Genomic DNA, 27,710 nt, shown 5'->3' on the forward strand with positions numbered 1-27,710 from the left:
CAAATGTGAAAGCTTCACTGACACTGATTCCTATACTGCATGGGGAATTAAGAATGAAATTGTTGGGCTTAGCGTCCTGAAACTGCACAGTGGGTTATAAGGGACACTGTAATGGAGGGCTTTGTAATAATTTCGACCACCTGAGTTTTTTCAACGTGCACCTAAATTTGAGTACACTAGTGTTTTTGCATTTTGCCTTCATTGAAAGGCAGCTGCCGCGGCCAGAAATACAACTTGCATCCACGTGTACCGCAGCACAATGCCATAGCCACTGAGCCACCGTGACATGTCTTTTTATGAGTGTGCTGTCACAGACGCTGGCGAACGAAGACATTCACACTTTATGATAATAAGGTTGATAGACTCGCTGCTGTTGCTTTCTTTATATTAATAACAAAGATTGTTCTGTTTGCATAATTATAACAATGCCTTCCTTTTCTTGTAATGCAAAGTGATTCTGGGACAAGCAGACCTCTGCTGTTTCACTGATGTTTGAACTGAAAGTATTGGAGGTTTCGCAGCAAGCTTGAGAAACGTGGAGCAGTGATCAATATGCTTGCAGGGGCAGTGCACTATGGCAATTTTCTCTGTTTAATAACATGCTCAGTTCCAGAAGAAAAATGAGAAGCATTAGTAATGACTTTAAATAGAGTACGAACATTGATTGGCTCTTGTGGCAAAACCTGCATGAAAGTTTGACGTCTTGTGCAGTTATGTTATCGAATGAATGACCACATAATCATGTGACCATGATTTTGCATGAAGCTTCAGTGTGTAATTTTTTAGCATATCTCTGCCTGCCAGCGACTTGCTACCACCGGCACTATCTATGGCAGTTTTCCACTTGTCAGTGAAATGAATGTTTAACAACTATTCCATGTTCTCAAGTCGGTGATGTGATCAATTAGATGCTGTTGACGAGGTTAAGTCGCAGCTGAGCATATCACTGAACGCACTTTCGTTTCTTCCCAGGTCGGCGTACTACATAGCCCTGGACAAATACCCAGATGTCGTTCCAGATGCCAAGGACTGGTCTGTCGAAGAAGTCGAGAAGTTCTTTGTGCACATCGGCTTCCCAGAACAAGCGGTTGCCTTCAGGGACCAGGTGAGAGGCTTGGATAAGGAATACATGGGTGAACCCTGACTTCTGAGCAGTGTGTGTTCATGAAAGGAGCAGGCAAAACACTGTGGCTCTCGAATGGGCCACTTCTTCAGACAAAAGTCTCAGTTAGCAGTTGCCTGGCGCCGGTGGTTCTCGAAAGCAGTCTGCATGCTCTTCAGGCTGTGCGGAGATATTTGGAGGGTCCGCAAAAGTGTGACCGTTACTACAGCCTGTGCTTTTTATGCCTAAATGACGAAGGTAATGTGTAGAAGTATATATGCCAGATGCATTGTGGAGATGGGTTTGCACAAGGCTCATCGAGTGACGAGTGGCGGTTAGGAAAGGGTACAATGCTCCTCCACTCCGCAACGCACAAAGGTGCTACGGCAAGGTTCGTCGACTCTTCGACACAGCGCAGAGAAGGCTCTGGAGTCAGATCGCTAACAAGCACGGGTTTATTAACCTAACATAAAACACAGTATGACAGTCACGGCTCTTACAGGCAAAGGCTTACCGCAATACTAGACAGTTTTAGTTTAGCGTGGTTACCGGAATAGCGGGCGTACCGGAATAGTGGGATTGAAATGCGCATGAGCAGAACGCTAAACGACCCATACCGTTTATTGTGTGCACGCTATTTCTCAGAGTTAACGTTACCGTGTTAGCGTGTTTACGTAGTTTACGTAAAACATGACGGCAGTCCTGGTCGCCCGCTTCTAACTGAATTTGGCGTTGTTTTTGTAGAATTCACTTCGTTCATAGCAAATGACTGCGTAAACGGCTTTTGCTTAGTCTCATGCTGCTTTGACGAGAGAGTGTTATGGCAAATCTTGAGGAATTTTCGAGATCGCTTCTCATTTAACGCACCTAAGCCTAACGAGAGAAATTTTCAACGAGATGCGAGCGCCACCTGTCGGTAAAGTCTGGAGATAGGCGTGGATGATGGCATATGGCCTCTGAGATGGGAACATTTCGGAGGCTATGGTAGACAGCTTGTACTGCTTGTCTGTTTCGTTGCAGATCGGCGGACATGGCAAGTAAAAATACAACGCGCTTCTGGCTTCCATTGCGCTGCCTCTCGCTCTTTCCGGACGCACACACACATAGACTTAGGTGCCCTATGTATGCGAAATTCAAAGCGTTATGTAATAGAGTCCCGCACGTAAACTACGCTATCACGCTATACTAAAACTCTTTCTGCAAAGTTCATTTGCGGAACGGTAACGCTATTTCCCTTAACCCCGCTATTACGCTAATGTTAAACTAAAACTGTCTACTGATTCAAGTATGCGCGCACACTGCGCTAGGGCTAACCGGGTAGCAGTCCACCAAGCGCGAGAACGAGAAGTCGCGGGAAGCAAAGGTTCCACGTAACCAACTCGTTGCAGGCCTGTGAGCTTCTGCCGCGGCGATAAAGCGCTCAGCGGAAGAGAGCTCGAGTGGAGAGGGCGCCCGGGGGCCGCCACTCGGGAGGCCACTCAGGGCATTTCCCGGTGACGCATGCTCGCGCAGTGACTCGATGCCGAGAGGGAGAAGCAAGGTTTGCACGGAAAATTAGCTCTGGTGTGCTAGCCGTGTCCGCTATGTTGCCTCTGGGACGGCACTTCCTGAAGATCTAGCTAAGCACAACGCGCGAGCTGGGGGACGAGGTGCCGGAAGGCACCTCGATCCCTACAGCATTTGCCTTCTTATATGTTGTGTACCTGCAAATCATGCATTTTTCAGACTTGATTACTTGTGTAATGCTGCAGCGTGAGACAGCGAGGGACATTCAAGGAAGTCGTGCAAGCTTTCCTGAATTATTTATTGCTTTTTCATTACTTAAATAAAGGTCATACATGGGGTTATGGCTTGTTTGCTGAAAGCATTTGTATGTATTAATTCGTATCCGATAATTCCGTCGCAAGAAAACTCCACTTGGCTACCGCTTTTAGACAATGTGCCATTACTTAGCCATAAATAAATTGGTGGGACTGCTGTCATGCTGTAGTTCATGCCCAGTCTACAACTGTGCATAGCTTGATTAATGCAGAGTTTATTTTTTTTTTCCATAGGTAAATAGCTATGAGCTACTTTCTATGCATCGACACATGCTGGGCGATATTTTGACTGATTATTTTGAAATGCAGCTATGCAAAGAACTCGTACCCACGTTTTATTTCGAAATATGAATTGCCATTTTATGTAGTCTACTGCACCATTATGTTTACATCAAAAATTGCATTTTTTAAGAGACTACACTAAAAGAAAAAGAGATACCATTTGTCTGCTTAATGAAAACCTTTTGGCTTTGTTCTTTTTTGGTAATCTCTCAAAATTGATTTCTTGTGCTCAGAAGCATGACAGATGGCTCGATGATAAATTTCTCATTTTTATATGCACACCTTGAATCATTCAAACCAAAGGCCACTGAAATCTGCCTGCCTAATTATGCAATCTGCAGAACGGAGTCAGTGGGTCTCGTGGATTTCAATGGTGTTTGATTTCAATGGCCAGTGAAAGCGAGCATGTGACTGTAGTATTGCAGAACTCTATTTTAACCCTCGAACTCCTAATATCTTACCTGGAAAACTGCGAAACATTTCTCAAGTTTGCTTCCCCAAGGGTTTGCATGTAATGTGCTCATTGAAAAAATTTTAGATATATCCTTTGGTGTTTGTACTCAATGAAAGACATTTAATAACAAACCATGTTTTGAGATAACATTTTATATCAGGATATATGAAAGCTCTTCAATAATATTCTCTCAACATATGACAGCAGGACAAATGTAAACTACAAAATAATATGCACGAGTGTCCTAACTCAGAATCCGGTGTTGGGATATACTGTATTTTCTCTCATATAACCCGCACCAAAAATTGGAAATAATTGCTTAAAAAGTGGGGGTGCGGGTTATCTGCGAAAATTCGCGAAGGGAGGGGGTGGGGGTCGGTTTCACAGCAATGCGCGGCCTGCCGTGCAGAGTCCGAGTTGTCCGCATGCCTGTCGACATCGACGTGTGTTAAGCCAATAAGAGGCCAACACAGGTTATAGCCAGATCCTCATCCATAGTCTAGTTAGATGCTTTTCGCACGCTTTTCGCATGAGTCAGGTGCTGTTACTTGTAAGCCCAGTTTGCACAGTTGGCCAGCCTTGTTTAGGCATCACGAGTGTGTCTCGGCAGCAGTCTTTCACAGTGAAAGAGAAACTGAAGATCGTAGCCGCTGCTGAAGAAATCGGCAACAGAGCTGCTGCGAGATGGTTCCGAAGACGATTACATCTTTGAGAGCGGCGATGAAGCCTCGGATGGCAGCCGTGAATTGGACGACAGCACTGACAACGTTGCGGCACTCGTTTTGAAATAAATTTGTTTTGAAAACAAAATGATGACTGCACGTAGTTGTAACTTCCTAGTCCTCATTTTTTGCAGATACGCGTGCGGGTTATACGCGAGGTTATTTTTTTTCTTTTTGGTGGAGTTCAAAGTTAGGGGTGCGGGTTATATGCAAGGGCGGCTTATACGCGCAAAAATACGGTAAGCAGTACCGTAAGCAGTACTGTACCGGTAAATGCCGGTAAATGGAAGCTGCCGTGTGGACGAGTGTGTGTAGTTTTTGGCGATATTGGTACTAATTGGTAGGACAAGCGCAGTTCAGAAAGGGTTAAACAGCTTATGCAAATTCTTGGGATTGAAAATTATGTCAACATAAACCCCTGCTTGTTTCTTTTCTCTCCAAACCAGGAAATCGACGGCCGCTCTTTGCTCCTGTTGAAGCGTAGCGACGTCCTCACGGGCCTCTCTCTAAAGCTGGGGCCTGCGCTCAAGATCTACAATCACATCAAGAGGCTCCAGACGGGGTTGCCAAACGGACACCTCTGCTGAAACCGGACCAGTCACAATGCACCCAAATCTTTCTCGTTTGTTCATAAGCATGCGATGCCATTGTACATATGTAGACTACGAAGGAAGCGCTCCCAACCACCATTGAAGTCTAAGCAGCTTGAGGAAGGGTCGGGACGTCATTCTTTCGTCATTTGTGTGTTGGTGAGAAACTGCTGTGCTCTCAGAGTTGACTTCAGTGAAGATTGAGAGGTTGGTAGAATGCCATTGAGTCAAGTGAAAGCGGCATTAGTTAAAGCAGGTCACTGATGAGAGTAATGGCGTGAACAAGATTCAAGTGTTACAGTGCAAGAAAAGACGAGGCACAAAGAAGGCGCTGAGGGGGCACGCCGAATAGTGATTGCCCGAGTACCTAAGCTTAATTCTCCAGCACGTGACAGCAGTAACCAGATACTTTGGTTCTCATTTTGTGTTTTTGTTAAAGCAATTATTTTTTTTGTTTGTGTGTGTGTATGTGTGTGCTCTACTGTATATAAATGTTTGTTCAGTTATCTATGAGGCCTAGTTGGTTGTCATCACTCTGTGTGGCCCTCATTTCCTGTTTTGCGCCTTTTCTTTTTTTGCATTGTAATACTTGAGTGTACAACTTCCAAGCCTAAACCTTACTTAAAAAATAAGTTGATGTTTATGGATCTAGACAGACGTCTTAGTAACAGTCAAACAGTAGTTTCAAAATGCAGATATATGCTCGAGCATCCAACCTATCAAATGTCTGGACTGGCTGATGATAGCATCTAACCTAGCAAATGTTTGGCGATAGCAAGCTGGAGAGTACTTTGGAACCCAGTGCAAAGGTCACATTAAATAGAAGGCAACAGCCTGAAGTGTGATTTGCTCTCTGTGGTGTCCATTGGCCTTCCACATCATTTGTCCTTTGTGCTTGGTCCCACTACTTTTCGCCACATGCGTTCGACCTCGACACTTGTTTGCATTTTGAAATGTGATCAGTTACCTGTTTTACTAAGGAGAGTTCACACTTCGACATAAAAGTGAGGAGTAGAGAGGTGCGCCTGCTCTCTTCTACGAATTCAACAGCTCTCTTCTACGGATTCAACAGCACCGATGTTGACTGTGAAAGTGCCGCTGACAAAAAGTTGAAACGAAAAGGAACTGCCACATGTGCACTCATTGGTGGGATAACCACCCTTCCTACAGTTTGTGCTGCAGGCCTATGCTGCCAACAGTGAAGTTCAATTTGGAGCTGTTGTTTTACGGGGCACATTACAGCTTGAGACATTTTTAAGTCCTTTGGACGCATTTCGTCCTTCTTTTATTTAAGCATTCTGCATTCTTGCTTGTTATGTTTCTTTCGTGGTGTTAGAAAAATTTGAGAGCATGGACACGTAGTTTGACTGTCGTTGGCATGTTGTGGGCAGCAGAGTGAGATTTACTGTAACTACAAAAGACGGGTGTAGCAATTGTCAAAACGCGTGTAACTTTGTTGCCTTTAGTGTAAAAGAAAAAGAATGTTGTTCTAACTTCCCCGAGACAAGGTTGATGTTTGCTGCTGTGTTGTGTGGCATTTAGAGTTGGGAAACCTTGCGAGTATACTTATGGAAACTGTGCATCATTTTCACAGTATGGGACTGTCCAAGTGCAAACCACATTTACAAGCTCTATATGAACTTGTCCTTACCTCCTTCTCAAGTCTTTTCATGAACCTTAGGTTGATGGCGCTTCCACTTCACAGAGTAGTGTGCAACAGTTGCAACAGCCTAGTACTTTGTGGCTTGCCTTTTCATTGAATATACCGTATTTTTGTGCGTATAACCTGTCCACGTATGTAATCTGCAATCCCCATTTACAACTCTCGTAAAAGGCAAAAAAAAGATACCCCTTTCCCCTCCTTCCCATGTATAATCCATGCAAATAACTCTATACAATGTTCGCAAGTTTTTGTTAAAGCAATCGGGTACAGAGTGAAGACCCAGAAAACAATTTTGACTGATACGTCGATGCATTGCCTCTTTCACTGCTACTTCCTATTGAAATGTAGTATGGTAGCTTCAGAACAATGTGAAGCGCATTCGTAAGTAAAATTTTACTTTTAATTGTGGCTTTTTATCATTGTTCGCTTCGTGTTGTTATGAAGCACCAGCGCCTTATGGCAAACTTTCTGTGTAAAACACACACCCCACTTTGTACGTAAATTTCTTCAGTATGTTTAGTGCAGATCATACGCACAGAAATATGGTAGGCATGCAGCCAAGCTATTGCATATTTCCAGGTAGCACGGAGACGTGTGGCAACGTTACAATGCCTGGCTGCATTCTGGCGGGCTGTAGTCGGAATCCGGTGCTTCTCTTGACTTTTGCTGATATACTTCTGTACAAAGTAGAATGACTCAGACGAGAGTGGTCAAAGGGATCAAGGAATGGATGAGCTTTAGAGGCATTAGCATAAACATGTGTATTTGAAGCAACTTAGCGTCTGCAACCGTTTTTCATAGTGGGGACATCTCGGCTTCTCCACCGGCATAGCTGTCTTTTGGATGTTTGGCCAAAGTGACCTGCCGCATGTTGCACACTAAGGTTTTTTGTGGATTCTTCGGCACAGCTGCTGATGACGGACGAGAGCCACTCATTGTCATGTACGAGCATGCGTACGTGTTTTATGCAACATTGTTTCAGCCACGTCAGCTGCCTTACTTAGTGCGATGCATTTTGCGTCGTCTTGGAATATTGAACTACATCGCACTTTCTTCGCGGTGGCGTGCCTCTGGGCACACCACTCGGCTTCGCCTGCACGCTTGGAATTTGTCGAATTTGTCCTCAAAGTGTTGTGAACGACACTGCCTAAACTCCGTTTCGTCACCAGCAGTTGTGACCACAGTGAATTCGTGAACAAAACTTCACTGTGCAACATGTGGCGATTTACCTTTGCATAGTGGATAGTGAGGTGGGCCAAGCTGAACTTTATATCAAAGTTTGTGCAATAATTATAGACGAAAGTGACTGGTCTGCGCGCTTATTTTGCGCGATGCCACGCGAGTGCTCAAATGTGCAGAGATTGTGACAAGATTGGCCACTTCTTGCCAGAGGTATTGCAGTGACTTGCAGTTACGATAGAATGTTCTCATCCTGTGAAGCTGAAAGGGACATGACCAGCTTATTCAGGTGTTGGCAAAATGGTTGCTGTACATAATGTTTATAGGACACAGGAGAAGCTAGCACATCGTTATAGTAGTTAATATACTTTCTTTATGGCTTTTTCCAAAGAAGCACAAGGTGCTCCAATACTAATGCACGGAATACCAAGCTTTGTCATCTTAATTGTGCCATTGCTTGGGGTACAGTTTTGTAGCAGGTCAATTGGCCATTTAATTACAAGAGTCTACTGTTATAAGACTGTTCGTGAATGATCACAGTATAAATTAAACAAAGAAAGCACCAAGCACACTAAAAACTAATAGGTTGAAGACAAAGAATGCTTCAGCAACCACACAGGAGCCTTGAGAAGTACTTTAGTTTTTTGGCGTTTTAGTTATTTACTGTAGTGACCATCTTTGTGTTCTACTAGTGCCGTAACAGCTTTCATTGCACAGTGCACATATATCGCCCGAGTCTCGAAGCTAAGTGTGCCCAAGTTGAGCTCAGCACCTACATGAAAGGTTCATTAATTTCGGTGCGTGGCAAGAAGCAACGCCTGATACATTACATCGCAGCAACGTGCCTCTTGTCAGATGACTGCTCGACCGTGATGATGCGTGCTAGTGTCAGCTGTCCCTCCCGTTTGGCTTCAAATCGCATGGCTATAGTACCTGTAGAAATGCATGACGGGCGCCACAGTATAACGGTCGTGCGGACCCCATCGATTACGAGAGCCGCTCTCGAGTGCCATTCTTTTTGTGTTCACATCCGAGCATTCATAGTACAGCTTAGTTGCACAGCTGTTTGATCTACATGTGTGAGCACGATGATGTCTGTTGAAAATGCTATCAAGTTGCATTGAATGTTGCATAAGTAAGGGAGCCTTATATAAAGTACTTTTCAGGCTAACTGCTAGTTCATTTGTGCTCGTATTCTGTACAGAGGTGGCATTTAGATAAAACGGATTTAGCATTGCGCAAGTGCTCTACCATTACCCCTGCTATCTTGGCCACCCGTCAGCATTATGCATACTAGGCGAGTCGCACCAGGTGTACACATGCCATGGACAAGCTAGCATGCACAAAGCAGGCAGGTAACCAATATGGTAGCGGCGATACTGTGTGGTACTAGTGCTGTCCTTAAAGTATCTCGGGCTGTTTTTTGCATGCAGATCTTGCCTTGTAAATTCGGAATGATTCAAAAGTACACATCTGTTTTTGTGGTGCTGGACTAAGAAAAACAATTTTATTCAGGAAAAGCAACGGTGGCTTCCTCTATCCTGGAAGAGCGAAGCGCTCGTGAAGCAGGCTATGTAGAGTGGCCGCTGTTCCTTAAAACAAGAAATTTAAAATTTCCCACCAAGCGTTGATGCAAATGGCCTGTATTTTTTATTCTTTTTGGATGCAGCAGGCGTGTATTGCATACAAATGTGGTATCAAGTGGAATTTATCATTGAATTCAACCTCCACATGAAAATCGAGTGCAAATGAACAAGCAATCAAGCTAGAAGAGTCATCCTTGTGTGCTGTACTCCTTTATTGAAGCAACATATAATATTCTTGCCTGGCTGCGAGATTTGTAGCGCCCGTGTGTGGCCTCTTTTTTTTTTGTCTTCTTGTGTGCCATTGAACAATTTTTCACTTGTCATTGTCACCTGCCCGGCGAAAGGGCGAGAGCATTGTATAAACAAGACAGACATATATGTTGAATAAAGTTTGTTGAATAAGTTAATTCTGACTTATGCACACTGACATTTTGAAAGATATCAATGACGACGTGCGCAAATGATGGCTACCACTGTCATACAGAACTAAGTTATCTGCGATCACTAGTGACTACATCCTAGCTTTTCTTGGCCATCAAAATTAAATCGCTGTTTAAAAGTGTTTTCATTTGACATCCATTATGCTATGCTGCATAAATGTACAAGAACACCGAATTGAGTTCATCGCTACTGATCCCTAACAACTCAGTGTTATAATTAAACATTGATATCAAACATGCATGAATCAAAGCTACCAGTCATTCTGAAGACTTGATTCATGTTCACTAGTGACCCAGTCCCAGTGTCTTTGAATTACCATAATTCAATCGTCGTTTAAATAACTTTTCATTTGATATCCATGATGTTATGCTGCATGACAGTAGGAGAGAACCGAGTACATCACTAGTGATCACTAATGGCTCGGTGCTATCATTTGGAAATGATAATGAAAATGCTCATTTTATGACAGTTTGACCGATACTAATGACAACATGTACAAATGAAAGCTGCCACTCGCAGAGAAAGTAACTGATTCATAATCACTAATGACTTGAGCACACCAGTCCCTAAAAGGCATGTTTGCATCACTCGTTTTATGACATTTCATTTGACATCCACAACGTTGTGGCGTTCAAAGCAGCAAGAACACTGAATTGCGCATAGTTGACTTTGATCACTAGTGACTTGGCCCTATCACTTAGTGTATCATGCAGGAAATTGCTAACTTCATGAGAACATGAATGGTGTCGATGACGACTTGTTTGATTAAAGGCTACCGGTAGTGGCAGCAATAGTCATTTGATCTTCACTCGTGACCAAGGCCTATCGGTGCCTAGTGATCATCATTGAGTCACTCTTTGGTGTTTCGGTTGATGCCCATGACAACATGGTACCGGCGTCACTCTCTTAAAGGGACAGACAACTGCTCAGAACAAGGATCGAGATAACCCCGCTGATGGAAAGATTGCCTATCAAACTGGTTAAAATAAGCCACACTTTTTTCATTAAACATGAATTTATATAATTCTTCACTTAAAGTCCCGAAAAATGACCTTTGGCGCCCCACGCGGCAAAAACATGAAGATGCATATGAGGTCTACCACGTGACCTTCTAGTGTACACGGTTCCTGGCCTTTTTACTAGTTTTGAAATGCAGTACACTTTTTTCTGTATAAGTTTTTTCAAACTTATGATGTGCAGGTAGGCATTCATATGTAGCAAGTAGAAAAGTGGCGCTGTCTTCGATGACTTGGCTTGGCTTGTCTATCGACAGAATAGCGACGGTGGGGGCCAGCCAGCCATGGCGTAGGGGTGTACTTGGGGGAAAAACACGGTATAAACATAAGAAAGCTCTGCACGACAACACAAACTTGTTTTACCAGCTTTTTATTTTCAAATGTGGTTGAAAAGGTCAAAATGCACTTACTCTTTTTTAGAGGCTGCTCAGATCGAAAAACTTGGCTTACATGATATCCACGCGTTTTCGAAGTAACCGCTACAGGTGCAAACACTACTGAGGGTGAGCTTTTCCTTGCACCATAAAAAATATTCTTAAAAATCGGTTGTCAGTCCCTCTAAAGGGACCCTGAAACGATTTTATACAAACGTACTGAGTCGTTAGGGTAGGTCCTTCGTATCATTAATTGACACATCTAAGTGCTCTGCGTAAAGCGTGTAATTTATTACTACAAAGAAGAAAAGAGTCCGAAGGTTGTTGTCTGTCACGTGGGAGGAATGCTATTGACCCCACACTTTGCCCTTATATTTTCAATAAAAATATCAACCCCTAATATATTAGAAAATTTCGGTTGCCATGAAATTCGATTGTTGTTGAAGGATGCTATGCTTGGATTAAATTCGATCGCTGGTGTTTGGATTAAATACAGTGCTTTTCCGATTAAGATGACCGGCAATTGGATTGATTTGAATGGCGGATGGATTAAATTGACTGGCGCTTGGATTAAAGTGAGCGGGAAAACCTGTAGTACTGCAGCGCACCGTATACGCTGTTCGTGTCGTTTGGACAGGCGTATTGAGCTCCGAAAGCGCTTACAATCACGTCTTTGGTAGCTGTGGCCAAAGCTTCGTGTTCATACAGCCACCGTCGACGATATCCACCGAAACAACTTTGCTGGACATGCACCAGCATAATGTACATCTGTTACACGGAGGCAGCTGAGGCAAGGAATGTACACGTCACCAGGTGATCAAGCAAGACGGCGTCCATGGGATTGCCGTGAAAAGGGTCCATTCACGACGCCAACTAAATAACTTTCCGATTGTGGTGTTGGCACGTTCCTCGGAATAGATTTTTTTTTAATGATACAGTAAAGAACACTGTGCACATTCCTTATGGCTGTGCTCACGTGCAGCAACTGCAGTGATCACAGATATATGTGACCCAGCGTATCTTGTGATGTGCCGATGTATCTAATCCCCCACTGAGTACCAAAATGGGTACGCAAATCGGTACCCATGACATAGATGTGTCATGAGATCATGAGATGCACTGGGTCACTCCCAGGGTACCCGAAGGTATTGAAACCAGTAATCCTGTGTACCAAAATTGAAAGAAGCTTTATACGAAATTAGGGTGCTAGGGCACTTGCCAGTATATTTTCCAAGGTTCAGGTTTAGGGTTTAGGACCTTCTATTACCACAAAAGAATGACAAGTCAGAAATGTTGTCGGTAGTCCTTTAATGTGAATTGAATGAGAAGAGGAAGATGAAGCCAAAACAGCCATCAAAAATGTGCTTCACTATTGGGGGAAAGAAAAAGACAACTTGCATGGCAAGTACAAAGTGCTATGTACATTTTGTCAATATTCAAAGTTGCTGCTTTCCGTAATGAGTACGAGTCGGCTGCCACAAATTCAGTTGATAAAATTTTACCCCACTTGTTTTGACATCACAGGGTGCCATGAGAAGATAGAAAAGAACCACAAAGTTCAGTAGTAATGGGAATACAGGACGTCCCGATTTTCAAGATGCATGCAACTGGCACATAAAAGCACTGAGTGTGGCAAAAGTGTAAGATTTGCAAACCCCCTCAAGGCGAAATTGACAATGCACAAGCTCGTTCGCACAAACCACGAATAAGAAGTTGGGAAAAGTGGCAGACATGCTGATTTTGGTAACGCGCTCACTCCACTTTGGCATACATAGAAAAATGTGACAATTGGAACTCAACAATTGGATGTTGCACGATGCAAAATCATTGTCTAAGCTTCGTCATTTTGTGCTTGGAGCAATGGAAGAAAGCAACACTGAAGTTCCGACAAGTCGCCTCTTGGTGCCAAGTGGACGATACGTGAAATTTGGTAAGCAGGCTTTCCGTGCACCTAAGCTTGCCCTGAGCAAGGCGAATGGGCTCCCCACTAGTAGCACTGTTGACGATGAGAAGCGTGCTTTGAAATCTTGGATGTTGCGAGGAACGGAGGGCTGCAGGGATGGTGGTGGCTCTGGATTGACCACTCCGACTGCTCATTTACGATGCTAGTGCGAGAGCTCGGCCATGTTGGTTAGGTCAGACGTGATGTATGGAAGAGCGCACTAGCGGACTTCGCATGCCGTCTACGTTGTGCTGCGCAAGAGGACAGTGCTGCAAATGATGGAGGTGGTAGCCATCTCTGTGGTTTGGCCAGAGAGCAGGTTCAGAGGCCAGGCATGACGTAGGCGATGTTGTTGAGAATCCTGGTGAGCGTTTCCTTTGAACATCCGTTCATCTCCTTTCCGACGGCCGTCAGACAGAGCAGTGGGCCCAGGGCGCACAGCGTTGAGTCGAGCAAGACAGAGAGACTCCCTGACACTGCTATCTGGCCCTGCGAGAGACGGGAGCAGCGTGCGCTCGTCAACGCTGAGTACTTTAGTTTGGCACAAGGTAAGGAGTAGCAGACATCCACAGCCAAACCTCATTATAGTGAAGTTACACATTTGACACAAAAAATGCTTTTGTTATATCCAACATTCATTACAACAATACACGCTGATACTGGCAAAACAACAATAAGATACATCTGCAAATGGGTCCATGCAAAACAAATGCAAATGTACTAATGCCTCGAACGGACCTGCAAAGGGCCTTCTATTGATTTTGATGGCCTGTAAATATCGTACTGTGCCTATACATGGCATGTGAGCAATGTTAAGTTGTAACAAATGGACGTAGCTCAGTCTTTAATGTGCAACCGTGCGATCACTTTGGCTTGTGATGAGCCTGCCTCATTCATAACAGGTATTTTATCATTTTCTGAATGGCCTGTGGTGTGTGGAGCGCGTCAAGCGGCATTTTCTTTTTTCACAACATAGGTGGCAGTAGATATGCTACCATCTTCACTTTTGTTTAGTAAGACTGTTGGGCATCACTATATACTTGCTGTAATACTCCAGACAACAGTGAGTTGCATAGGTCAATATGGCAGCTTCCTGCGTCAGTCAATGCATAGCCTTCATGGCTGACTTGCATGTACTTGACCTCCACGTCAGCTTTTGGTAATGTGACGAGTCTCCTTGTTTACATCATAAGCCTTGCTGCACATAGCGCACGTTTTGAACGGCTCGCATAAAAGGCGCTGTAATTAATTATTTGTTGTATTCTCGAGAAATTCAGGATTCCATATGTAAAGAGTCAATAGCTATAGAGCAAAAATTGCGGAACAAGAACATTTGTGTTGGTACTAAACAATCTATTTGTTTCTCGCAAAGTTCCAAAGAGGGAAGTGAGCGATTCATGCCAGTAAAAAAAAAGAAAGTGTATTCTTTGCCATATGAGATTTGCAGTTTCTTTAACTATGTTACTGAAGTAGACCACGTGATTGAAAAGTTGGCCATTGTGGTACTGTTTCTTCAAAATTGAAGAGCCCTTAGGGGGTCAACACAACACTTTGGCTAACAGACCAAGGTCAGCTTAGAAACTTCAAATATAATAGCTATCGCTGTCAAAAAAATGTTGCACCAGAAGCAGGAACCAAAACAGGCACCTAACGTACCTCGTGCTCGGTCAGTCGTTGGCCTATGGTGCTCAGTGACTCGCCCAGGAGCTTCAGGTGAGCGGCTACGTCGACTGGGCCAATGCCAAGCGACCGCGGGCCCTCCCCCGTAGAAGCCATTGCCCTGGCATCTTCCTGAGCCGAAACCAGAGTTGTGGCCGGTGTCGTGGCTGCCGAGGGAGCAGCTTTCGTGGCTCCACCTGACGCCCGTCCCTGCGCGGTAGCCGCGGTGGTTGTGGAAGGAGCGGTGGTCGTGGCTGGCGTTGACGCAGCCGTGTTTGACGGCCGTCCCGTGCTGATCAGCATAGAACCTTTGGTGGCCGGAACTTTGGCCTTACGGCGCCATGCCTAGAATCCAATGAAGAAAATAAATATATTCAGTGCTAACAAAATCCAGAAATAACTGACTCGAGAGCAGGGGCCGTGTTATGGGCCAATCATTCTTGGGTGTAAGTATTACTTTCAACAGACACTCGTTGCTCAAGCGAACATTTGAAGGAGTATGGACACAAAAATTTCTTATCTGGCTTCTTATGCTTTATTTGATAGCTGCCGACTCTGTAAATGCACGAAAAATAAATAATAACATCATCTTTTAATGTGACCAGTTCGAAATGCATGTCAAATTTAGTGCAGCTTCATTGCATAGGGTGCATTGACAAAAGCCTCTCAGTGGTCACATGGGATCAACTGACAATATGGCTCCAGAAAAACATTTATAACTGCTGAACAGACAAACACTTCCCATGTCCCGAAAAGCAGAAAAAGCTTACAATTTTCTCTTTTTCTGGTAGCATCTTCCAGGCTTCTCCTAGCTTCTTGCTTATAGAGACAAAATCTGTAACATGTCCAAGTACACATTTTCTAAGCAATAGCATGCTCTGCACAGCTTTTACAGAGTGCAAGTTTATATTTATTCAACGAAATGATGTTCAGATGAACAAAAACTTTGGCATACTCAACTGTAATTGACATCTACGTAATGTGAAGCATAGTACAAATGCAAATCATTGCAGCACAAGACGCCAGTGCGCATTTGGCTCATCGAACCCTAGTGGCCCAAGACGCACTTTGATGTTTTCCGATTGCCTAGTGTTTTACGACGTAGAACGAGCAAGTGAGCGAGCAAACTAATGGACGAACGAAGAAACGAGCAAATATTTACTTAGTCAAGTACTCCACTACCGCATCTAAACTGTCAGACACATCAAGACTTGCGTGCCGCAATGCCAGAATATACGATGGCACCAGAGCGAAACTAGACGCTGCCTTCGTGCTGCTATTCAAGGCTGCGCGTTGACACTGTTCACACTCAATGTGCTTGGCTTGTTCTCCCCTGCTGTCTAGCAAGCAACTGCCAACCGAAGCGTCAGCTACTGCCCATCCTTGAGTGTAGATGGCGATAGTTGTCTGCTCATTGACCCACGAAAACAATTGAGGCACTAAAAACTGGCTTGACTCAGAGAAGAATGCTTTACTGAATGGTGTCTATTTCATGCTGCGTTAGCTTATTTCACTGGATAGTCCCTCATCATAAGCAACAGGCCTTCTGCTTTAGTACTCAAATTGCAAACAATAAAGAAGCAGAACATTGTTTTGTCATTCTTTTTTTTGTTGTTGTTTAATAACTGCACACATATGGGAAGGTAGACAGCATTATAGCCAGCTATCTGAATGAAACTTAGTGCTCCACAGTGTATGCCATACATTTCTGATCCACCACAATCATGTAATAGATTGGTGCTGAAAATAATTAGCATTCTATGTCAAATATGCAAATGCAGGTAAAATGGCATGCCCACCCAGGTCAGGGTTGTCGTTGACTATCCTGCGACGATATTCCTGGCACCACAACATGTACGCAGTCATGGGCCTTGTCTTCGCTTTCTGCAAAAGAAAATCATAAGCAAATAACACCTCAAATACAGTATAATCTCGTTCATACGATTCGAAAAAAAGAAAATGAACACGACAAAAAGACATAATGTAGGAAAATGCACGGACCAATGCCACTAAAAAAATCTTGCAGTTTCGCCCAAAAGATGAAGCATTGATAGATACAGCAAAGTATTCAACTATTACACGGAGTAAGGCTCATAGTTTTATGGGCAGTGTAAATTGCAGTAGACATCCACTTATTAAATAAAATGGGGTGTGACCCACCTTAAGACACATGAATAGAGTTCACTCAATGACTGTGAGCACTTGCCACCACAATGGTGCCGAAATGAGCAGGAAGTGCGTGTGCGCTTTTTCTAAAACAAATGTTTCGTTCTGTTTCTCGCCTCAAAATTTAAGGCCGGGAACAGAGACAAGAACAATGCATGAACGGGGGTGCAATACTCAGAGAATGCAGTGATGATTCCCATGATGTTCATCGAAGAGCTTAAAGAAATAACAGCACTTAAGAGACAAGGACAAAAAGAAGACAGGTACAACGGACGCGCGCTAACTTCCAACAAAATCTTTTATTTGAAGACACAAGTTTTATATACATCAAAAAGAATTGCACCACCATGACGTCATGAACTCTCTATCGCATAAGAAAGGCAATCCCTTTGTCAGCGAGTGCCACTGACGGGCAGCTAATGCATGCACCCTCGGCCCTTGCAATGTAAAAGGCTTCCAGTATCTCCCTCTCTAGTTTATTTCCGGAACGTGCCAGGAACTTGGTGTGATTAAGGTTTGGACCTTATTCTTTCTTTGTCTAACCTGTATATGCACACTTTTTCACGTGATCAAATGTTTCCATCTCTTGCGCACTCGACATATAAAATTATTTAATCTCATTGTCACATGGTTGTGTATAAATGCTGTTCGGTGGACACATTCCACTGCGATGGCTCAATCATGTTTTATATCACAATACTCAGTCACCACAATATTTTGACATTCCTTGTGTTCTGTCACCCACCAGTGGCTCCTTGACCACATCAAGCTGCTTGACAAGGCTTTCTTGCCAAGGAGGCCACCAACAAATTTATATATGTTGGAAACTAAAATTGAACCGAGAATTGAAATTAGCCTTGTGAAATTAGTCTGACAGGTGGCTACGCTTAATAAACATTGAGGCGAGAAATTGTTGGGGGAGCCCTTTAAACTCGCAACACAATCGAAGAGCGATTCTGAATACAACTAAAGGTGCTCAGTCAAGCTGGTACCTTCACGAAAAAGAAACAACGGAAATGTGTCGCATTGTTTTCGTACAAAGACAAATTCGATAAGCAAAGGTGGCAAGCTCACCTCTTTGGCAGGCGCCTTCTTGGACGCGGCTGGTGCCTTAGGCGTGGCAGGTTTCTTGGTGCCCTTTTTGGGAGCAGGTTCCTCATACTCCGGATCGTCGATGGTCTTCTTGACTGGGCGGCTAGCCTTGGCCCTGGGGGCAGCGCTCGCTTTTCCCCTCGCGGATGGTGCTGTCCCGCCCCGCTTGGGCGGTGGCCGTCGCTCGTCTTCTGCAATCACCAGGTGGGAGTCTCGTGTGTCATCATCGTCGTCGTCGTCGTCATCATCATCGTCGTCGTCATCGTCGTCATCATCGTCGTCACTTTCCTCGACGTTGATCATGTCGGCCCTGGGTTCCATGTGGTGCATGGCTCGCTGCGTCATTAGAGAACAAATGCAACGAGCTTAGCCACTAGCATTGAATGACTAAAAATAGAGTATTTTTTTTCTGTGGTTGCACTAGTTAGAAAAAGGACTCCGGGAAATAACCGCTTCACCTGTCCTCTAGTGAAAGAATCCAGGAGCATTCAGAGCTAGGAGAAGATGAAAACAAGTTATACATCGACAGCGACAAACAAAACAGCTCTTGTGTGTTACCTTTGCCTTGTGTCTCGTTTGTTGTGTGCGCACTGCAGTTTCATAATGAAGTTACATTACTTCTTTAAGTTTTCTTTACAAGTCAAAGGGCACACGATTAGAAAATGAGCAGATACGAAGGTCTTCTTTCGCAATGGGCAACCTGTTCCAGATTTTTGCCATTGGCCCACAGACTTAACCCTGGGGAAGCATGCGGTGTGAAACCAACTTTGAATGTTCTGACCTCAAGTACAAGTACTTTTAAATGTAAGACAAAAACTTTTCTTCAAGAAAGAAAACTTGGGCAAGGAGAGATTCAAAGTGGATCAATGAAAGCCAATTATGCTAAATCACACCTCATCGCACTTCGTTATAACAAACTCACATCTGACAGTAAAATACTTTTGTTACAAATACAACACTGCTTATAACAATAGGCGCAAATTTTTCTGGAAATAAAGTGTGTTAGAATCGAGTAAGTAAAGCACTTTTTTATACCCGATAATTTATTAATACTGCCACGTGCACTGACAGCAGTGTCACCAGTTCAGCATCGGTCTTCATCGAAGTGTCCCATACTCGCAGACAACTTTTCTTGGCTATAAAGCAATAGCAATGGGGGCGGAGCTTCTGCACATGTATTCGTATGCAATGTAGTCCGGGAGAGTTTGACACCTGTTCTGGTTTTGATTTTTTCGACCTTGCATAGCTCCTTTACTTTTGAAGGCAGGCACAGTTAGCTCAGCGTGAATTTTTGAAGCGGGCTGATGGTTATAGATATTCCTTACGTATGGAGTTCTGAACCGCAACCAATGCAGCCTGCATTGGAGCCTCGAAGCAGACATATGGCCTCGGCATTAGAGAGAACATGCTATCGACGCAGGCATCAGTAGAGCTGGCACAGCATAAGTCAGCATGCTAACTTTTTTGACACTCCGACAGTTGTGATTTCCAGATAGGTTCAGCTGGTTTCCGCAAACACGTTTTTTGTGTGCTTTGACAGCCATTTCTTGCTGGAGTTGGTCATCGGTCTCTCAGGAGAGCTTACAGGTGGGACAGCAAGCGTCGAGCACTCACGTGTAAAACGAGCGACGGTCTTGCATGCACGATGACTCGAAAGGGTATAAAGCTGACTGGTAAATGGTATGTATCGTTTCAAATTATGTGTTGTAGAAGACGAAACAAATATGTGGTCTATTTTCCACATAGGAAAAGGTGAATGAAATTGCAGGACTACTTCGAGCACTGATGCCACAGGCGTGCTTTGGTTCCGTAGCCTTCACTTCATAGCCAAGAGAAGTTGTCCACGACTACAGTAAGGGCAGAGCCTGGAGGCACTGTTGATGCTCGGTGAAGGCTCTGGTCCAGCCCCCAAATAATGTGGATATCCACCTTCCTTTCTTAAACGAATCACAGGTTCTAAAATCTTACAAAAGTTCTCCAAAAGGCACCTGTGGTATGCACAGAGGCCCGAAAACAGGCGCACGTTGCGTTTGTAAGCTGATGCTGGAAATGCAACAACATCCACAGTCTTTTCTGAGTCTGGTCAAATACCACAGAGGCTACCAATGTCGAGGTTCGACTGAAAATGCAAACTGGCGCCCCAGAATTCTGTGCAATGCGTGCCTGCAAAACATGCACATAAAACAGAATGCGAGCGCACGCTCACCTGTCTAGCTTGCTGGCTGGCCTCAAAGTCTGTGTTACCAGCCGCCACAGCCTTGGCCTGAGGAAGCATTTGGAATGTCGGCTTTTTGCCCTTCTGCTGCTGCATCTGAATGTGTGGAAGTGGCCGACCATACTCCATTGAATCATCCGAATCTGAATCTTCCTCTGAACTGGTCTCGCTGGACTCCGACGATGAACTTGATGAATCTGGTGGCAAAGGGGAGGATCAGGGCCAGGTCAGAATCACGTAAATCGAGAGAGATTCATTCGCTTTGGCACAGGTCATTAAGAAGCAATCAAGGGCATGCTTCTACGGCACCACATGGAGCATGTGGGTTAAGGGTTAATGAAGCCTCACACACCTTTTGACCAATAAATATTAGACTATTTATTTTAGCTTAATGCTAAGGAGAAAGTAACTCAGGTTCGCATCCATAACATTCTTCTACCATCGATACGTACTAAGGCAAGCAGACACGTCTTTTGCAGCAATTGAGTTCTGGAACAAGATCCCATTAGTTATGAAGCAAATAATGATCTTGACAATTTTGATAAACGTAATTTCGCATTCAGCCCTTACAAATAACAAACACAATTGATGATTCATTCTCACTATTTAAATGTCACCTTCGTTACTTGATTAATTGTATAATATTTCTTTTACTCGTATTTTCTATGAATTCATTTCGTTATTATTTTGTCTTATATGTTATGCTGTACTGTTGCACCACAGTCTTCGACTAAGTTCTCGTATTCTGTAACAGGAGGTCTCTTGTGTACTCACATATCCATCCATGTATTTGTACACACATTGTATGAATAAACGATTGATGGATTAAAACATAGTGGCCATTTTTTCCCCGCAATGTTAGAGTGTCCATGCTGAACATTAAAGGGGTACAGAAATACTTTCCTAACTAATCATAGAATGGCTCTACTATTAAAGGATGTTGTCTCGCGAATCTCATGCCACAATTTCTCTAATCCTTCAAGTGGAGTTATCGCACAGATACTCGGCTTTCTCTCTCTTTCCATCCCTGCTAGCATGTTGGAAGCTAAACAGGGTAGAAGCCAAGGGGACAAAGCCTCGCCCAAAAGGTGAGAGTCTTGGTGGCGAAAGGGTTGTCGCAGTACCCCGTGGTGGCCGGGCTAAACTACGCTACACATCACGCCGCTGCTATCTCAGAGGCCATGCGCAACCAACATAGCTATGCACAGCAGTTGTGCATAGACAGGCAGTGCAATGATGAAATTATATTTCTGTCTTTTTGAGATCGCAGACATATATATGTTTCATTTATTTTAACTCAAAATTAGCTATTATGAAGTACTGAGAGTGTTCCCGCAATCACGAAATCAGCCAATAGCTGTTGGTGGGTGCAGCTGCTTGCAATGATGCTGCATGATGACATTGCGAAACTGAGAGCAAGCGATTTTTTGCTCTTTTCGACACGGGATTGTAACACGGGATCTTACTATGTTCAAAAAAGTGTTTCAGAGGCCCTTTAACATTGAACATAAGCAATCCCGATGCGATTTTTTTCCCCCTTCTGCACCACTAAAGCTGATGCATTTCTCAATGACCTTTTGCTACTGTATGACGAAATGTTTATTGTTACGCGGGCTTATATATTCTTGAATTGTGCTGCCCCCCCATATTGCTCAATTAAAGATATTTAAAAATATCAAGCAAAGGAGATCTTGCACTCTTCATTTACTTCAAAATGTCTTGCAGGTTTGAAAACAAGAATGTGAAGGAAAACAGAAGAAAAATTACTGCAGCAGGTTGAGCATGCTCGCACCCAGCAGGCAAACTGGATGCAAGCATGCGTCTGTCTCTAGTGATGACTGGCCAACGACACGCACTGTACTTTCAGTTATGCTTTGGGCATGCACTCTGCTGTTTGCAGTTTCATTCGACCGGACAGTACTTTGAATGCTATTGTGCAGCACTAATTTTGGAATACGACAGGCGAATGCAGACACATCAGGATTAAATTGCCTCCGGAACAATTGCCCCCAGTGGATCAGCCAATGCAGGCCCAATACACTGCAGCAAGAGCCCCACGCACTTTTGTTGTAAACAGGGCCTGCATTCTTGGTCCATCACATTCGAGGACACTTTCACTTTGGCGCAACGCAGCGTCCAGCACAACGTCTCACTATAGTAACGGGCATCTTATCAATTGGTCAGCCAATCAACATGCGCTGAAAGTGGTATCCCCAAAAGCGGTCCGTGGAATACAGTTGCAGCTCAACCAGGTGTTGATGATGAAATGTGACCACTATCAGGCGAGCAGACTGGAAATGAATGCTCCGGCCAAGAAAATGTGTGTGACCAGGTGCTGGTGCATCCCTGCTATGTTATGATAATGTCATAACACATACAGCAATGCAAATTGTACAGACAATGGGACAACAGGCAAACGGGACACATGCACTTTCATCTTCATTTTGTCTCTCTGCTTTCTTCTGGAGTGTCAGTTTCACGTAACGGTCGGGTTAACCTGATGTAGCATGCTAGGCGGGCGGCCCGTCATAATCTTTCCACATTTTATAAATGAACCCCCCCCCCCCCCCCCCCTTTTTCTAGCAAAGGCGTGATCCACTTTTCATCTGGCCAAGAACCGTGTCCGCCCTTCACAGTGATTCGCAGTGAAGCGTGAGTGTCTGTGCTCGCATCCTAATCGCGGGCGGCGAGGTGAATTAAAGCACTGATTGATTGATTCACGGGGTTTAACGACCCAAAGCAACTGCGGGGCTTAAAGAGGCGACGCTGAAGGTCGCGGCTAGCAGAAAACGTACCGTCCCCGACGTTGCTGGAGCCGTACAACTGCTGGTGCTGAGCCACGGGCACCGCTTTAGGGGCCGTCGGAACGTTCAGGTAGCCGGACTCCTGGATGTTCTGCAGGTTCTTCAGGTGTATCACCCCGTCCACGGCCCTCGCCTTGACGGGGCTCGCCGCCGACTGCGCCGCCTTGGTCGCCGCCGCCTTGGCGATCTTGATGGGAGCCACTTTCTTCTCCGGCGGCTCGACCAGCGGGTCCGGCTCGTCCGACCGCGGCCTCTTTTTGCCCTTCGAAGGTGCGTCGTTCAGGTCGAACGCGTCCCAATCTTCCATTTCCATTAACTTGGCCGACTTCTTGCGAACACGACCCGATCTTGAGATGCCGCCGCTAGCCATGGTTTCTTCTTTTTCCTCTCTTACTCTGGAGGATGTTGGACGAAACGGCTAGTGGTCACCCGAGAAAAGTGAAAGTCGCCCTGCACAAGCAATTTGAACAAGTTTGCGGAAACTGAGCCTCGTTGAATGATGTCGCCCGACGACGCTTTCAGGTTTTCTTCGAGAGATTCTCAGGCGGAGGGTGTAGCGATTCTAAGAGCTTCGATGCGACGGACTGGCGGACCAGACTCTCGTAGTGCGCGCCGCGCGCAGTACCTGATGAGTAGGTCGCCGCCACAATGACGCCATAGGCGCTCGGTGCCCGCTAGCTGGACGTAAGCTCGATCAGAGGACGTCCGAGTCGATAAAAGTGGCGTCCGTGGAGCGATAATCGCAGCAGGATGTTAAATATGAACTGCTCGACGGCGCGTCAGGACGATTTGCGACGTTGAATTCTTGTCAAAAACAACAACAAAAACCGCCATGCGACGAACGACATGGCCAGGGAAGTAGAGCTCGAGGTTTCGTATATGCAAGATGTGTAAAAAAATTTTTAAGCTTAAAAAACAGCAGAATTTTTCACGCTCTGCTGCTGAAACGTCAGTGCAGATAACTTAGTATTACATTACTGACATTTTGCACTGTAGGTCTAGTGGCGTTAGCCATTACCCTGTTTCAAAGAGAATGCTCATAGCATTCATCCACTGATTAAATGTAATATTGAATTTGTCGTCTGCTACATGGTGAGGAGCGCCTCTGGGATGCAGCACAACCACAGAACACCCATACAAACTCTATGAGCATCAGGTAACGTGCTGTTTCCATGTTTCATTATAGGGCTGTCACATATGAGGCACATTCGATCGCGATGTGACGAAGAAAAAAAAAAGAAACGGAGAAAACTGACGTTTCAGTAATTATTTAGAACGTAACATTTAAAGGAAGTACGGGATAGTTCCGCAACGCATCACACTAAACATTCTCCATATATACAGGGAACTTGGAAGTTCGAGTGTACTTCGTGCAATTGCTTTAGGAGTCTGGGACACATTTTTAATAACGGCCGGCACTATGACACCTTGGAATGCTTGAATAAGTAGCTTTCTACAAAGGCTGGCAATGGATCCACACACATTAAACATCTATTGCTAGTCACTCAGAACACGGTTCCCAATTCAATGAAATATAAACACCGTGCCTGGCATAGCTTACAGAGGAAACCGGAAAAAGCAACTAAATGTATTGTGTAACATATAAAAAAGTTGTGAAAAGGAAAGGAGGAGGAATAAACTTTTATTGCGGAACCAGCACTTTAAGATGGCCGGGCCTAAGCCTCCCATGAGGGGACGTCGAGGGCTTGCCTCGCCGCCGCCTCACGGTCGTGCTGGGTCGCCCAGATTTGGTCGTCGAAGGCGGAGCTCCGCAGAGCCTCACGCAACCTCGACGAGAGGGTCGTGGTGTTAATGTGTGTGTACTGGAAATATTTAGTAAATATTTTCAAAGCCCATAAGTAACCTACACTGCTCAAACTTTCGGTATGTGTCATCCAAAGAGTTGTCCCCATTTCCTCAAAATATGAAATCTCAAGCTTTTTAGCTTCTGTTTGTGAACGTGTGCTAGGGAAACTGTTATGTTGGAACAGCCTAAAAAATAAAATCGACAGGCAACGTCAGAAGTCACACATGCCGATAGAAAAAAATTTTAAGGCACTGTTGTAATGGTATTGTAATGGCTGTGCACATTCTACAATGACATGGCAAGAACTTTATATTGGTCCAGAGGAACTAGGGCCCGAGGGCAAAAGCCCCCAGGCTAAGCCGGTGGCTCCGCCCACGTAGGCACCGGTAGGCCAAAGGCTTTCCCGATGTCGTGAGCTCTCCGGACGGCCAGGAGTTGATCTTGGAGGAGTTGAGGTCCGAAGCCCTTTGGTTGGGGCACAGCCAGAACATATGATCAAATAGACACGGAGTGTGTCCTGTTGCGACAGCCGAGGTCCTAGCGGCCACGAAGGTTCCATGTATGGTGCCGTGCCAGGTGCCGAGAGGAGGAGATATCCAGGGAGATTAGAAAGCTGTTTTATATACAAATGTACATATGGTATTTTACAAGAAGGGCTCCATGATATTGGAGCCGTCTACGTGCTAACATCTTTGCATGTAGTGGCGTTTACATCTCCGAGCGTTCTACATGGACGAGCGTCTCTACATGGTCAAGCGTCCTCACAACACTCAAGTGCCCTGTTTTATCCCTTCCGTTTCCCTCTTTCACACGACGAGGGAATGCACTTTTTCTTCTTAGCCAATGGCCACCTCCGTAGCGGTTCGCCAAACCCCGCCCGTGAGCGTCGCCCCCGTACACAGCCACATCCGGGAATGCTAGATGTTGGCCCCTTGCAATTCGCGGAAGCCACCATTTCCAGTCAAGAGTCGCCTCTCCATAGCGGTCAGTTCGCGGAAACCACCATTTCCAGGGCGCCCCGGGGCGGTGGCTGTCTCGAAAGGGGCTCCAGGATGGCGCGTCGCAGTCGGCGCCGGGCCTCGTCGTAGTTCGGGCGGCGCTGGTAATTCACGGAACCGCACCAAAGGGCGACGTTGCCGTTTAGCGACGCATGAGGCAGCCTGGAGACTAACTGCTCATTTATCAGTCCCAGGTGACACTTCCCGGCCGCGAGAACCGACAAGCGTGAAGAACACTTGATAGCTTCCCCGTATGTCGATGAGGCCTCCTTTGTCCCGAAGGACCGCCAGACACAACAGTCCACAACTTTTACATTCCGCGGGAAACTCCTCGTCAATTTTGTTATAAGCACAAAAGGTGTCAGATAAGATTTAGTTTGAATCATTCTTCTCCTTCTTCTTTCTGGGGTTTTACGTGCCAAAACCAGTTCTGATTATGAGGCACACCGTAGTGGAGGGCTCCGGATTAATTTTGACCACGCTGAGCACGAGATCGCGGAATCGAATCCCGGCCGCGGCGGCCGCATTTCGATGGAGGCGAAATGCAAAAACGCCCGTGTGCTTGCGTTGTAGTGCACGTTAAAGAACCCCAGGTGGTCAAAGAGAGAGACAGAGAGAAATAGAACAGAGCAAAGGCAGGGAGGTTAACAAGACGCACGTCCGGTTTGCTACCTCTTGCCATTAGGTCACGGTGTAAGAAATGTAATATACACCGTGCATTGGGTTAAGTACAGAAAGCTAATTTTGATTTTTGAAATATGATTGGGCGGTCCCAAAAAAACTGTGCATATGCCAGAAGCGCAACGTAAAAAAAGTTGCAGTGGCTTAGCTCGGCTATGCCAGGATATACGTAGCGTTAGCAAAGGTTCAGCTGATTATTCTTAGCTTTCCTGGTTGTCTAGATTGTCAAGGATTAGCTTGATTGTCATGCTTACTGCTGCTCCAATGACACACACGCAGTATACGTATTATGTGGCACATGTATATTTATTTTTGCTCAACGTCACGTTGCTTCTCTATTGCCACAAAGACGGCTCGGTGATCAGTGAAGTAACACGCTGCCGTCTCTATGGCCCCAACACAGTATTTGGAGTTGTCTGTCTGTCTCTGATAGACAAGATCAATGGTGCTTCCCCATTGGGTCGTCTGTGCAGTTGGAAGACTGGCTAAGTCGAGGTTAAACTTGTCCTTCAAAGGAACACAAAGAGAGTCTGGAGCACGATTGAAGTCACCAGCCACCACACACAGTTCACTTGCCGCCCGACTAGGTATACACGTAGCCACTACGTCTATAGTGTCTTTAACGGAATTGTTCGGTGGCACATACACGGCTTCGATTATCACACCACTTTCGTCAAGCTGAACGGCACAGGCTTCACCCTTAGGCACCGCTACGTTTGGCAGTTCACTGGCAGCAATTCCATTCCTGACATAGATGCAGACTCCCGAGCTTCTGGTAGCGTCAACACGACTGGCATAAGCATTTGCGCTCTCCTTCTCCATGGCTATACCACACTGGCAAACGCCAGTCAGAAGCGCAGCGGCTCCAGCGCAGTGTCAGACGGCGACTGCACAGCGAGCGCGCGCCGGCGCCAGTGCGTCTACCACGGCTACGACGTCACTCCTCTGGAATGCGCAGACCGGCGGCGGCGGAGTGCGCGAGAGGTGCCGGCTCCGGTGGCTCCGGTGCGCAAGCCGTGTGACATCACTGATCCTTGCGCATGCGCAGCACGGCTCTTGATGTGCCGTGCGAAACGGGCTTGGCTAGGCCAGTGTAGCTAACGCTACAAAATTATTA

At 45.3% G+C, this 27,710-nt stretch overlaps 2 protein-coding genes across 3 annotated transcripts in view; one reads left to right on the forward strand and one right to left on the reverse strand.

The window, feature by feature from the left end:
* LOC119432942 (atherin) overlaps nucleotides 1–9,805 on the forward strand; it is a 36,223-nt gene extending 26,418 nt beyond the window's left edge. For both annotated transcript variants that reach the window (XM_037700086.2, XM_037700088.2), the window contains 2 exons: nucleotides 973–1,105; nucleotides 4,827–9,805. In XM_037700086.2, the coding sequence (XP_037556014.1) occupies nucleotides 973–1,105; nucleotides 4,827–4,967 (274 nt within the window). In that variant the 3' untranslated portion in view covers nucleotides 4,968–9,805. The remainder of the gene's footprint in view (nucleotides 1–972; nucleotides 1,106–4,826) is intronic.
* Nucleotides 9,806–12,520: 2,715 nt separating this feature from the next.
* LOC119433691 (HMG box-containing protein 4) lies at nucleotides 12,521–23,946 on the reverse strand. The gene is made up of 7 exons (XM_037700945.2): nucleotides 23,099–23,946; nucleotides 20,295–20,500; nucleotides 18,071–18,424; nucleotides 16,630–16,714; nucleotides 15,601–15,665; nucleotides 14,828–15,175; nucleotides 12,521–13,660 (listed from the first exon to the last, which is right to left on the reverse strand). Exons 1-7 carry the CDS (start codon nucleotides 23,475–23,477, stop codon nucleotides 13,493–13,495), a joined length of 1,605 nt encoding a protein of 534 aa, XP_037556873.1. The 5' UTR covers nucleotides 23,478–23,946; the 3' UTR covers nucleotides 12,521–13,492.
* Nucleotides 23,947–27,710: the final 3,764 nt, after the last annotated feature.

Source organism: Dermacentor silvarum, chromosome 11 (assembly GCF_013339745.2).
Source record: "Dermacentor silvarum isolate Dsil-2018 chromosome 11, BIME_Dsil_1.4, whole genome shotgun sequence".
Taxonomy (NCBI): Eukaryota; Metazoa; Arthropoda; class Arachnida; order Ixodida; family Ixodidae; genus Dermacentor; species Dermacentor silvarum.

Bases quoted from the DNA above. Each gene is read 5' to 3' on its own strand.
- LOC119433691 (XM_037700945.2), bottom strand. From the start codon at position 23,477: ATGGCTAGCGGCGGCATCTCAAGATCGGGTCGTGTTCGCAAGAAGTCG. The intron at 20,501-23,098 runs GTACGTTTTCTG...CTTTGCCACCAG, and splicing joins CTCCAGCAACGTCGGGGACG to ATTCATCAAGTTCATCGTCG. The intron at 18,425-20,294 runs GTGAGCGTGCGC...CTAATGACGCAG, and splicing joins CCAGCCAGCAAGCTAGACAG to CGAGCCATGCACCACATGGA.